Here is a 12,879-nt window from a genome sequence, read left to right as displayed (position 1 = left end):
CTTGCAAGGGTTCACCGATAGTTGTAAGAAAAGGAGGCTGTAGTTTCAATATGATCCCCACAGTTATCCTCTCAACATTAGTTTTTGTGTATTGTTTTGTGTTGTTTTGTTCTTACTTTTGTTATTATTTCTTTTCTTTCTGAATTCCATCTTTTGTGAGAAAATTTATTAAATAATATAGAAAGTGATTTTCTCTTCCGTTTTTTCCTCTTTCAATGATTCTCTGCCAAACAACAAAAAATAATTTTCTCTTCACCAATTTTTAATTTTCACTAATGTTTCATTTACTTGTTTAACCATACAATAAATAGGCAAATTAATGGAAAGAAAAACTTTAATTCACCAATTTTTAATTTTCACTAATGTTTCATTTACTTGTTTAACCATACAATAAATAGGCAAATTAATGGAAAGAAAAACTTTAATTTTGATGTTTCAAACTGATGAGAAAAGGAATAGTCAAGGGATAATGAGAAGGTAAATGGAAGACATTATATCATTTCATTTTATAGGTGGATAATTTACACAGCTAAATATTTGTGCTTTTGAAATGAGGCAAAATGTGACTAATCCGATCTAGTTAAACCATTCTTGGGACTAAACCTAGTACCTGGGTTTAGTGTCTTATTTGAATCCAATTCCCAGCCAAAAGGTCCATTCTATATTTTTCTAATTTTCTAAAATTTAATTTTTCAACAGCAGAGCAAAAATAATAAAAAAATCTTGAATATATAATTATATGAGAAATAAAAATGACTTAAAAAAACCAAACAAACCCAATTTCCAGGCATTTACCCAAACAAAGAGACGACTTGACAAACACGTCGGAAGGACAGAATCATGTGCGGCATTTGAGTAGCAACCATGAACTCCTATCATCCAGAAAGTGTTCAACTTTGTCGTGACAAAGCGGCGGGTTTGGTTGAGGGTTCTACCTCACGAAGGGGGAGATGGAATTAGGGTCCCGATTTGGTTAGAACTTAATTGTAAATACAGGTTTTGTTTAAACCCTTTTTGTAATTTTCTATTTGAACTATTTAAGTTTCTGAAACTGTGGAACAATGAGAAAATTTTGAAACCCTCGTCGCTTTCGTCCCTGTTATCTCTGATTCGTCTTCCTCTCAACTTAAAAAATCCCAAAAGAATCTTTCAAACTCTGCTTCTAGGAGAGCCACCAAACCAGACACCCACTTAATTACTTTAGTAACAGTTCTGCCAAACGATGAACTCTTACAGCTGCAATGGCGTTAATAAATCCATCCATGCACGTAATCCCATACGATCTTGATTTAATCAAATCCAAAGGTATATATTTAATGAAGAATCCAAATTTCAACAAGATGACCAAAAAATTATAGGTCGGTTTCTATTTACAATAAGATTGAAGTCGTCACAGTCTTTGAAGTTTGAAAGGTCAAGATTTGATTTTCATCGTCTCTGTCGAACTTTCTTCCTTGATGGTTCCTGAAATTCCAGTCTGCTGTAACTTTCCTTCTCCAATCTGAAGCTCCTCCTTCTGATGCTTCTCTTCTTCTTCTTTGGATTCATATTCGCCGTCCACCACCTGTTCCATAAAGTTTTCCACGTCGTCTGATACCTCCTGGAACTGCGCTTGATTAAATTGAGGGGTTAAGAATTTTGAAAGCCTGTGAAGTAAGCTAGGCAGAGAATGAACTGGAAGAATTTTATATACCTTGTTGATGATGTCTATAGCGTCTTCAGCGCCATCACTTACTTCTTTTGATACTTCTTCAATGCACTCCACTGTGTTTCTCATCCATCCACCTTCTGGGAGATTTTCGGCCACCTCGTCTGCTACCTTCACCACAGTGTCTGCTACGTCGTCGATTACCTCTACTACATCTTCCACCTTCTGTACGACACTTTCGACGTCACCTGAACATGATGAGACATTCAGATAAGAGCAGAGATAATAATCATGTTTGAGGATTATGTGGTTTTTGCTATATCAGTGTCCTTACGTTGGAAAGACAGTAATCTTCCCCCAGTTATCGCCCAGAATGGTCGAATCAGAGAGAAAACCAATCCAACGATGCCTTTTGCCCTGCATTCAGACACCGATCAGTACTCATGAGGGTCAATTTTCTGATTTGAAATCAAAAGATGGAAGAATAACAAAGTTCATTCGTCTGTTTAGATGATCACCATTCAGGCAAATTGGGTTTTGGAAGATTTGCAAATGGTGGTGGAATTTTGCCGCCGCTGCATCAGAAGCACAAAATCAAAGCTCAGTACCATATCCATCATTCCAACTATTGGAGACAATAAAACATCAGAGGCTGCTGCAGCTGCCTCGTAGAGGAAGCATTCATTGAATCTCCAAAGTCACTTACCTTGATGCATTGACTCTGAATTTCACGGCAGAGTTGAGATTGCCCCGTCGAAACCCTTCATTCTTCAAGAAATTATACCCATGTTTAAACAGATGAGAACGCTGAAAATGGCGCGCCGCAGTACCCTTAAGATCATTGTTTCTGTGCCGATTGGGAAGGTGCAAGCCGCCATTGTTGTAGAAACCAAAGGATGAAATCAAAGACATGGTGGTTTATCTCTTGAAAGGCAGCAAACAAACAGAGTTTTCGCTCTTCCCCCTCAAATCTATGAATGGAAACGAAAAAGCTGATGAACCTTAATGGAATCCTAGCCAGTGCAGCTCAACAAACGCCAATATTTATAGATACAGTCTGGAAAGGTTTACTAGTGCGTTGGGGCATTCTTGGATATCCATATTTGAAAAATTCAACTTGACGAGCTGGCAGGAATGACTTTGAACATCCACTTACACAAGTTTCTTATATAAGTGTTGAGGAACTTTCCATCCTAGGTGTGTTTCTTGTCCGGCTCTTACACGAAAATCCCTTGGGACTCCTATTCTCAGACGCGTCTCAAGAAATCTTAAAAAGCCGTCAGGACGTTAATAGATTCTGGTTCATAGATTCCAAGAAATAATGGAGGTTTTTAACCAAGCCACCGTTCCCACGTGTCCCTCGTGTAGCTAGGTCTGTTTATCTGGTGTCGCATCATCACCAACAAATCAATGTGAGAAGAACGGTAAACATCAGCATATTGGACACGTTGTGTGGTTCAACGATAAACTCTTTTGTTGGCCATGATTTACTCAGCAAGAACAGGGGTCAGGTTGAACGAACGATTACGTGAGGAATCCAACAAAAACCTCGTCTGGGATTCTTCCAACGTGAAAGAGTTTTCCGTTTCAAATTGTTAAAAGGAAAGGAAATTGGACTTCTTCGTATTTTTTTTGTGGCCAACATTTCACCAGCTGAGGATAAACTCACCATTGAATGGAGCCTCATGAGAGAACAAAAGTTTCTTAGCCTTGTCCATTCCAAAACTCTGAAATAGATGATCGAATGCAAGTTGACAAGCTTATCTAATTTCAGACATGACTCAGTGTCTCATCCATTCGAATTATTCACAGTTATAAATGGATAGAATTTAAGCTGTATCTCATGACCTGATTTTTTTCCAGTACGCTCATGAGATGGTCAAGAACTACAAGGGTTATGAGCTTTTTCGAAATCAATATTTCAGGTTGTCAATCCACTCGAAGGGAGTTTTGCCCTAGAATTCATCTTTTCACTACGATGATCCAAACATCATCTACAATTTACAACACCGGCCTAAACACCTTTGGCTCCAACGGTCAATTTTATTAATTTTTTTAATTTTTTTGGTCTTAATCCAATATATGAATTTCATTATAAAACTCATAATTAGACTAGGTGAATTTATTCAATATAATGCACTCTTTTAAAATAGTTGTAACCAAATAACACTTCCTAATGCAAGAAACAAAGTTCTATTCAGGCATCAAGGTTCCTCTTTTTATTTTTTTACATTAATCATTTTCTTATAAATAAGGAGAAGCAATCTTAGAATTTCGATTTCTATAGTTTTTGATAAATTAACATTTTAAATAAAAATTTATGCCATCATGGAATTATTCCTATTCGTTCTTCATAACAATTGTTAAAAGATTACGAAAACATTTCCACAACTATTCAAAGCATAATTTCAAGTGTTTCAAACCCTTAACACTTTTGAATAGATCACCTAATTGGATGAATTACATAATTAATGCCATTTAATCTTAATGGATAACCAAAAATGGTCTTTTAAGGGGTCAAAGCTCATGGATCATTTAGTCACAATTTCTTAATAAATTATTTAAATTCACTAACTAAACGATTAACCCTAAGCTTTGATAGTGATGCTATTATTAAAATCGATGATTTGTACTTTTCATTAGATAATAAACATAGGAGCAAGCAAGATTTTTTTAATAAACAAACCAAATTAAACTAAAAAAATTAGAAGAAAATAACTAAAATTTCTTTATTGAACTTTCAACTTTACATTAAGAGAAAATCAACCCGGTCATGCCTTATTCTCACTTGAAACTCTTCCCCTTTTAGGGTTGTAACATGTCCTTTTACAGTGTTTATTTCATTAAAACCACCAACATTAGGGTTGTAATTTGTACTTTTTTCATTAAAACCTCCCACTTACCACAAAATATAATTTCATCAAATTGCCTAAATTTTCTGATCTTCATTATTACAAAAAAAAATTATATATATAAGAGGGCCCTTGTAGTTGGAACAAGGATACTAGTCAAGGAGACTTAACGTCAATGGGACAAGGACAATCGACCCAGTCAATTCCAAGTTGTTGAACATATCTTTCAATCTAACCTCAACATTCGATTTTATTCAATTAAATGCCCAAACTAATCTATACCACACATCAGACTGATTGAAATTCAAGATATTTAAGGAAAATTATTGAGTTCCACATTTAATTACAGAAGACCATCTATAATTGTTTCTTCAGTAGCATCTCAAAGTGGAACGAAATAAGGGTAGTTCTATGTATATAAAGCTCTTATTTATTTATTGCCTAATCTTGTTTCAAATCTGTTGAAACCAAGACAATAATCCGAGCATATATCAAGAGATTATCACGAAGTATCTAAAACACATGAAAAACCGCAATATGTGCAGAAACAGTAAATAAATCACACAGGAAAGAGCACAGAGTTTACGTGGTTCGGCAACAGCCTACTCCATGGGTAGAGACGATGATTCCACTAAATCACGAGCAAAGGGAAGACCTTTGCGGCTCCAAGCATATACAAAACGAAAATGGATTTCTCCACCTCGACGAAACCCTATCTCTCGAAAGAAAATCCCCAAATGTCTCGACCACCCAAAAACTGAGTTCCCGGTTAAGTCATCCGGGTCCAACAACAAATCTCCACCTTGGCATAAATTCAATTTATCCTCTCTGATAAATGAACATGTCTTTTGCCGTCTCCACCTTGCCCCTTAGGGCACCCTCCTCAAATACAACGAACACCAATCAAGTCCAAGCAGTGCTTGAACTTGAGTGTAGGAACTGGTTTGGCCATCATATCTGTTGCATTCTCTACGGTACCAATCTTATTTACCTCAATCTGGCCCTGAGAGACAATATCTCTCACAAAATGATATCTGACATCAATGTGCTAAGTTCTCTCATGATACATCTGATTTCTAGCCAAATGTATAGTACTCTGACTATCACAGTGAACAATTGTAGCACCTTGTGACAAACCATGCTCACCAAGTAAACCTCTCAACCAGATAACTTCTTTCACTGCCTCAGTCACAACCATGTACTCGGCCTCTGTAGTGGATAAGGCAACTGTAGTCTGTAATGTTGCCTTCCAGCTCACTGCACAACTCGAAAGAGTTAAAACATAACCTGTCAGAGATCTCCTCTTATCATGATCGCCAGCATAATCAGAATCAACATAGCCAACTGCACCAGTATCTCTGCAACTTCCAAATACCAAACCAGTACTGGTAGTACCCTTCAGGTATCGAAATATCCATTTCACAACCTGCCAGTGTCCCTTGCCAGCCATATATCTACTCACAACACTAACCGCATGTGAAATATCTGGACGAGTGCAAACCATGGCATACATAAGGCTCCCAATTGCACTCGTATAGGGAACATGGGATATGTGCTCCTCCTCCTCCTCCTCGGTCTGCGGTGATAACTCTGTTGAAAGTCTGAAATGAGCAACAAGAGGAGTGTTCACAAGTTTAGCGTCCTGCATCCCAAAACGCTCAAGTACCTTCTCAAGATAACTCTTTTGTGACAGGTACAACATGTTTGCCTTTCTATCCCGACGAATCTCCATGTCCAATATTTTCTTTGTTGTGCCCAAATCTTTCATCTCAAAATCACCACGGAGTTAAGCCTTCAACTTGTTGACCACAGACATATCTTTGGCTGCTATAAGCATATCATCAACATATAACAACATATATACAAATGAGCTATCTGAGAGATCCCTGCAGTAAACACAACTGTCATGCTCACTTCTGGAAAAACCATGGTCCACCATAAACATATCGAACCGCTTATACCACTGTCTAGGTGATTGTTTCAGCCCATACAAAGATTTCTGAAACAAACAAACATAGTCTTCCTTTCCCGAAACAGAAAACCCCTCTAGCTGATGCATATAAACTGCTCTTCAACTCACCATGTAGAAAAGTTATCTTGACATCAAGTTGCTCTAGCTCTAAGTCAAAAATAGCAACCATAACAAGCAACACGCGAATAGAGCTATGTTTCACAACACGTGAGAAGACCTCAGTGAAGTCTATACCCTCTCTCTAGATATAACCCTTTGCCATTAAACGTGCCTTATATCTAGCATCATCATCACCTGGAGTTCCTTCCTTTCTCTTGAAGACCCATTTGCATCCAACAATCTTCTTGCCCTTCAGTGGTTTCACAAGCTCCCAAGTTTGGTTCTTTTGGAGAGATTCCATCTCCTCATTCATAGCAATAATCCATTTTTCTAAATCACTACTCGTGACAGCTTCACGGCAGTTTGAAGGTACTTGAAACTAAAAGGTCTCTGCCACAGTCAATGCATAAGCCACCATGTCTGCATAGTCGTACTTCTGAGGTAGCCTTATCTTCCTTCTCACTTGATCTCGAGCCAAACTATACTGTTGCTTTTGAGATGCATCTTCTACCTCACTAGAATCTTGCACCCTTTCCTCAATAGACTGAACTAGAGTGTTTTTAATGTCTCTGCCAGAAGTATCACACTCAAGCTCCACCTGCTCACTGATACCTCGATTTCTACCTTCATCAACAGACTCCTTTATGGGGTGAAGCATATAAGTTTCATTAAAAGTAACATCTTTACTAATGAGAAACTTAGGTGACTTGGGATCAGTACACCATAATCTATAGACTTTCACCCCAGATACATAACCAGAAATATACATTTCTTCGCACGAGGTTCTAATTTACCCTCATTCACACGAGCATAAGCTGGACAACCAAAAATTTTCAAACCTGAATAATTTGCAGGAAATCCAGACCATACCTCAACAGGAGTCTTACACTCAATAGCAGTCGATGGAGATCGATTCATCAAGTAATATGCTGTGGAAACTGCCTCAACCCAAAAATCTTTTTCCCAAACTCGCATTAGAGAGCATACACCTAGCCCTATTCAAAAGTGTCATGTTCATGCGTTCTGCGACACCATTTTGCTGAGGAGTGTGCCTAACTGTACGATGTCGAGCAATTCCCACATTCTTGCAGAAATCATTGAACTCCTCTGAATAGAACTCCAAACCATTATCAGTCCTGAGTCTCTTGATTTTCTTTCCAGTTTGATTCTCAATCATAGCCTTAAACTGCTTGAAAGAAACGAGCGTTTCATCCTTAGTCTTCAACGGATAAAGCCAAACCTTCCTAGAGTAGTCATCAATGAAGGTAATAAAATACCGAGCACCACCCTTTGAAGGAACAAGAGAGGGACCTCACAGGTCAAAATGTATATAATCCACTGTACCCTTGGTTATGTGGATTGCCGTACTGAATTTAAGACGCATCTGTTTCCCAAAAACACAATATTCACAGAAGTCTAAATTCCCTGTCTTCTGACCACCAAGCAAACCATGTTTGCTCAAAACTGTCATTCCCCCCTCACTCATATGCCCTAATCGCATATGCCACAGATGAGTCGTGTTTAAATCTGAATCTGCAGATGAGGAAACTGCTACAGCACCTATGATTGTATAGCCCTGAAGCACATAAAGGTTGTCAACCTTTTTCCCTTTCATTACAACCAGTGCACCTTTACAGACCTTCAAAACTCCACCTTCAACTGTATATCTGCAGCCAATAGAATCAAGAGAACCTAGAGAAATCATATTTTTCTTCAAATTTGGTACATGCCGAACTTCTGACAAAGTCCTCATTATACCATCATGCATCTTGATTTGAACTGTTCCAATCCCAATAATTTTACATGGCATGTTGTTCCCCGTCAAAACTGTACCACCATCTACTAACTGATATGTCACAAAATAATCCTTGCTAGGACACGTGGTAGGAGCAACCCGAATCAAGTATCCACTCATCTTGTGAGTGTGCAGCACAAACATCAACTGAGAGAATATATTCTGAACCATTAGAATGGTCTTCAGCAACCCTTGCAATAACTTCCTTTCCTTCTCTTTGAGTTTTGGACAGTCTCTTACAAAGTGACCTGATTGGCAACAATAATTGCACTTGCCCCATTTCCCTTTTGACTTCAACCTAGAACGACCACTGCCCTTAGACTTTGCTAACTCCTTTCCCTTCGTTCACCCTCGAACAAACAGATCATCTGCTTGTTCCTTGCTCCCACTGGTAGACACCTTCTTCCTCAACTCCTTAGAGTATAAAGATGTATTTACATCCTCCATAGAGATGGTATTGTGCCCATGGAGCATAATCGTAACGAAGTACCCATAAGAAGAGGGTAAAGAGCACAACACAATCAGTACTTGATCCTCATCTTCAATGGTAGCATCTATATTTCTCAAATCCATAACAATCTTATTGAACTCATTAAGATGTTTTTTTAGAGATGTACCTTCTTTCATCCTAAGAGTATAGATGCGTTGTTTCAAATACAACCTGTTTGTGAGAGATTTAGTCATGTAAATACTCTCTAACTTCAGCCACAAACCAGTTGAGGTCATCTCATCCTCAACTTCCTGCAAAACCTCATTGGCCAAACACAATTGAATGGAACTAAGTACTTTGATGTCAAGTTCCTCCTTGTCTTCCTCTAACATCATAGCTAGAAGTTTCTCTTTTCCATTCAATGCTTTGTGAAAACCTTGTTGTACTAATAAGGCACGTATTTTCACGCACCACAAACTGAAACTCATCTGCCCATGAAACTTCTCTACTGTATACTTCACAACCATTTTACCAAAATACCCTCAATCACAAAAGGGCAAAAAAATCCCCTTGTTCAGATGCTTAAATCTTCTCTCCCTTTCGACCTCTCTGAAAAAACAGAGTCTCTCTCGGCTCTTACAAAAAAATGAGCTTCTCTCTCGGGACAAAAATCTCTCTGTCGCCGTTCAGCACTGCGGAAGCAGAAAGAGAGCTAAAATCCGGCGTCGTTGCTGGAAAACGAAGCTTTGATACCAGTTTGTTGAAACCAAGACAATAATCCGAGCATATATCAAGAGATTATCACAATACGAAGTATTTAAAACAAATGAGAAACCGAAATATGTACAGAAACAGTAAATAAATCACACAAGAAAAGAGACACATAGTTTACGTTGTTCAACAACAACCTACTCCCCGGGTAGAGACGACGATTCCACTAAATCACGAACAAAGGGAAAAATTTTGCGGCTCCAAGCATATACAAAAGGAAAATGGATTTCTCCACCTTGACAAAACCATCTCCAGAAAGAAAATCCCCAAATATCTCAACCACCTGTCCCGAAAACAGAGTTCCCAGTTAAGTCATCCAGGTCGGGAACGCAGAGTGTCAATGTCTGGTAATCAGGTCGCGGGTAATCGGATTCAATACACCCAACAACAAAATCGTAATTGCCATGGTTTGTTCGAAATGATGATCCTGACCTCCCAGTTCGATTCGTACACGAAGCACTGGACCCATTTTTAAGTTTGACAGATTCGGCTTTCTGATACGAATTACGATTATTTGTTTGTGATTCAAGAATAAGAAGAGTCTCGGAGCAGATATATTTTGATTCAGTCGCGAAGATGGGTCCATGAAATGAAGGGAGTGGAGCAGGGTGTACGGCGTAATATACATAAAGATGGATTTAATTTGATTAGGTGGTCAATCCGGACCCTCCCCTCCGACACCCTCTTATTGACTTAATCGTAAAACATTCATAGACCCCAGGCCAGGAGGCTAAAAATGACGCAGAAATTTGAAATTTGATCTTCTCGAAAGTTCTTCCTTGTATCTGCGATCTTAGGGTGAGATCCGGATTGCTCCTCTTTTCTTCCCTCTGTTTTGTTCTTCTCCGTCTTCTGCGATGGATTTGTTGAGGAGAGTGCTTCGACCAGAGTCCGATGACCCAAAAGATTGTCTTAAGGTATTTAATCCCGGTTGCTCCAGTGGGTGTGAAGCCGAGCCTCCTCCTCCTGCTTCTCCTCATACACTTTCTCCTGTTCTGATTGTAACCATAGCTGTACTATCAAGCGCCTTTCTTCTGGTAGGCTATTATGCTATAATTGTGAAGTACTGTTCAAATCGGAGAAGGTCAGGAGTCCCTCCGACCCAGAACAATCCCCCTGCTGATGATGAATTCGACGAGGCTGCAGCACCCATGAATTATATATGGTATGTCTCTACTGTTGGTCTTGAGGAATCTGTGATAAATTCTATAGCTGTGTGCAAGTACAGGAAAGGGGACGGTTTGATTGAAGGGACGGAGTGTTCGGTTTGTCTGAACGAGTTTCGTGATGAAGAGGATCTTCGACTTCTGCCCAAGTGCAGTCATGCCTTTCATGTCCCCTGTATAGATACCTGGTTGAAATCGCATGTGAATTGCCCTTTATGTCGAGCTTATGTTGTTTCCAAACCGGAGGGTTCTTCCGCGACTGCCCCAAATTCAACTTCGGCTGGCTCATCAGAGGGCAACAGAGTAGAAATTTCCAACGATAACGCTGGTACTGGTTCGAGTGATACAAGCGATCAGAACCGTGGTGTTGAAATGCAATTACAGAGAGAAGATAGAATATTAGGGACTGAAGTTCCAGAAGGCGTCTCGTTCCCCAGGGTAGGTTTTGGAATTCGGGTGTATAGTGATTTGGGGCAAAATCTTCGATCAGGGGGCTGTGCGATCGAGGTGACGAATGACGATATGCAACCTGTTCGAAGATCGTTCTCTATGGATTCGTCGGATGCAGCATTGATTTGTTTATCCTTAGCAAATGTCACGCCAGCAGAGCAGGGAGATAAAAGAGGTAACTTGGGGGAATCCTCGGAAGCTAAGGGAACGGGTCCCACTCCCAAGGATGGACAAAGTCGAGGCCTAATCAAAGTGATGTCTCATGGGTCTAAAGGATCTTCTCTGTTTAAGGGGCCAGTAGCCATGAAACGATCCTTCTCAAGTGGTGGCAAACTCTTTCTTTCAAGAAACAGCAGAAGCAGAAACTCTGTTCTTCCCTTGTGATTAGGGAACGTAAAAATTTTGTGTATTTCATACTTTTCTCTCTCTGTCTCTCACGCTAAACCATAGACCTATAAACCTTGGATGTCTTGGGTGCTTGAAACTCTTTGGTCGAAGTCCTGTAGAATGTAAGGAGGCGAGAAGGACCAGTTTTTCCTTTGAATACGGAGGAAGACGGAACCCAGAACAGTATCGAGGCATCAAGTTCTGAAGAACTTAATATTTATCAATCAAGGTAAAAGGTCCTAGTTGAGTACTGATCATGCGATGATCTGGTGTTGTGCCTTACAAAAATAAAAAAAAACTCTGTTCTTTCTTACGAATTCTGATAACGCCTGTGGTGATGTCATTTGCTTAGAGCCATGCCTCCCAATTATCATTTCACATAAAGTTCGATGTTCTTGTTTATGTTTTGTAAAATATTTCCTTCATTTCAATTGCTTCATCACTGTTGGCATCTGTACTAAACACATTACGTGATGATGAGATGATGAGCATTATCGCATGGGATTTACTGTAGCTCACTAGATACTGACACTGGCATTTCGTTTTTTCTCCTTCTTCAACATCCGAACTTTTAAATTTGCCTTGATTCATTCCGGTTTGTTGAGTTAGGAGGGAGAAAATTCTCAGATTCATGTAATGTAACTGCTAATGAACTAGGATCATTTTAATATCAGGATAGCTCCAATCCTTTCTACATCCCTCCAGGTCAGGTTCCAGAGGAACTGTTGGTATAAAGTGTCCAGTTTTTACAGTTGCATTTGGTTGTGATGGCTTTTAATGGGAAAACTGGATATGATGAGGTTCATATTGCAGCAAGAGGTTACTGCAGAGTGACCAAATGCAAGAGTAGGCATTCAATCTGTATTGGACTGCAGTGCTCATAATGGGATCAGTTGCTTTTTAACTCTTCTAAGCATTCTTTGTTATTACCAGATGCCCTATTTGGATGCCATACTTGGATTCAATATGGGGTAAAGAGTCATTTTTCGTAGGAATAAGAGGAGTTACTATTATTAGAACCACGCGTACTCGCGTAAAAGAGAGGAATTTAGTGATAAGGGATTATCTTCACTTAGGTTCATGAGATAAGATATCTTATCTTCCCTTAGGTTTAGGAGGTAATATGTTATTATTTATCTTTTATGTTCTAAATTGTATAAATACCGATTTTAATCAATGCAAAGTTGTGGTTCAATTCAATATCCGATATCCGATATGGTATCAGAACAAATCGATAAATCCTTTGCATCATAGCGAAGCAAGCCCTTCTGGGTATTGAACTTTTTCTGAAGAAAAACTTGTATATCCT

General features: G+C 39.1%; 2 protein-coding genes across 2 annotated transcripts; one reads left to right on the top strand and one right to left on the bottom strand.

Moving 5' to 3' along the window:
* Positions 1–1,230: 1,230 nt before the first annotated feature.
* LOC137942091 (uncharacterized) lies at positions 1,231–2,743 on the bottom strand. Its single transcript, XM_068787773.1, has 5 exons — positions 2,355–2,743; positions 2,167–2,223; positions 1,983–2,065; positions 1,694–1,896; positions 1,231–1,606 (listed from the first exon to the last, which is right to left on the bottom strand). Exons 1-5 carry the CDS (start codon positions 2,558–2,560, stop codon positions 1,415–1,417), a joined length of 741 nt encoding a protein of 246 aa, XP_068643874.1. The 5' UTR covers positions 2,561–2,743; the 3' UTR covers positions 1,231–1,414.
* A 7,512-nt stretch (positions 2,744–10,255) lies between these two features.
* On the top strand, positions 10,256–12,014 carry LOC137941504 (E3 ubiquitin-protein ligase RING1-like). The gene has a single exon (XM_068786949.1). The coding sequence runs from the start codon at positions 10,425–10,427 to the stop codon at positions 11,565–11,567; it is 1,143 nt and encodes a 380-aa protein (XP_068643050.1). The 5' UTR covers positions 10,256–10,424; the 3' UTR covers positions 11,568–12,014.
* Positions 12,015–12,879: the final 865 nt, after the last annotated feature.

This window comes from Aristolochia californica, unplaced genomic scaffold (assembly GCF_029961685.1).
Source record: "Aristolochia californica isolate CCGP_79_NKW_82.1479 unplaced genomic scaffold, dmAriCali1.0.hap1 SCAF_9, whole genome shotgun sequence".
Lineage (NCBI taxonomy): Eukaryota > Viridiplantae > Streptophyta > Magnoliopsida > Piperales > Aristolochiaceae > Aristolochia > Aristolochia californica.
The sequence above is the reverse complement of the archived record's forward strand: the minus strand, read 5'-3'. Positions and strand labels throughout refer to the sequence as shown.

Coding starts and splice junctions, on each gene's coding strand:
- LOC137942091 (XM_068787773.1), bottom strand. CDS start 2,560: ATGTCTTTGATTTCATCCTTTGGTTTCTACAACAATGGCGGCTTGCAC. Junction 2,224..2,354: donor TTCAGAGTCAATGCATCAAG/GTAAGTGACTTT, acceptor CTTCTGATGCAG/CGGCGGCAAAATTCCACCAC. Junction 1,607..1,693: donor CTATAGACATCATCAACAAG/GTATATAAAATT, acceptor AATCAAGCGCAG/TTCCAGGAGGTATCAGACGA.
- LOC137941504 (XM_068786949.1), top strand. CDS start 10,425: ATGGATTTGTTGAGGAGAGTGCTTCGACCAGAGTCCGATGACCCAAAA.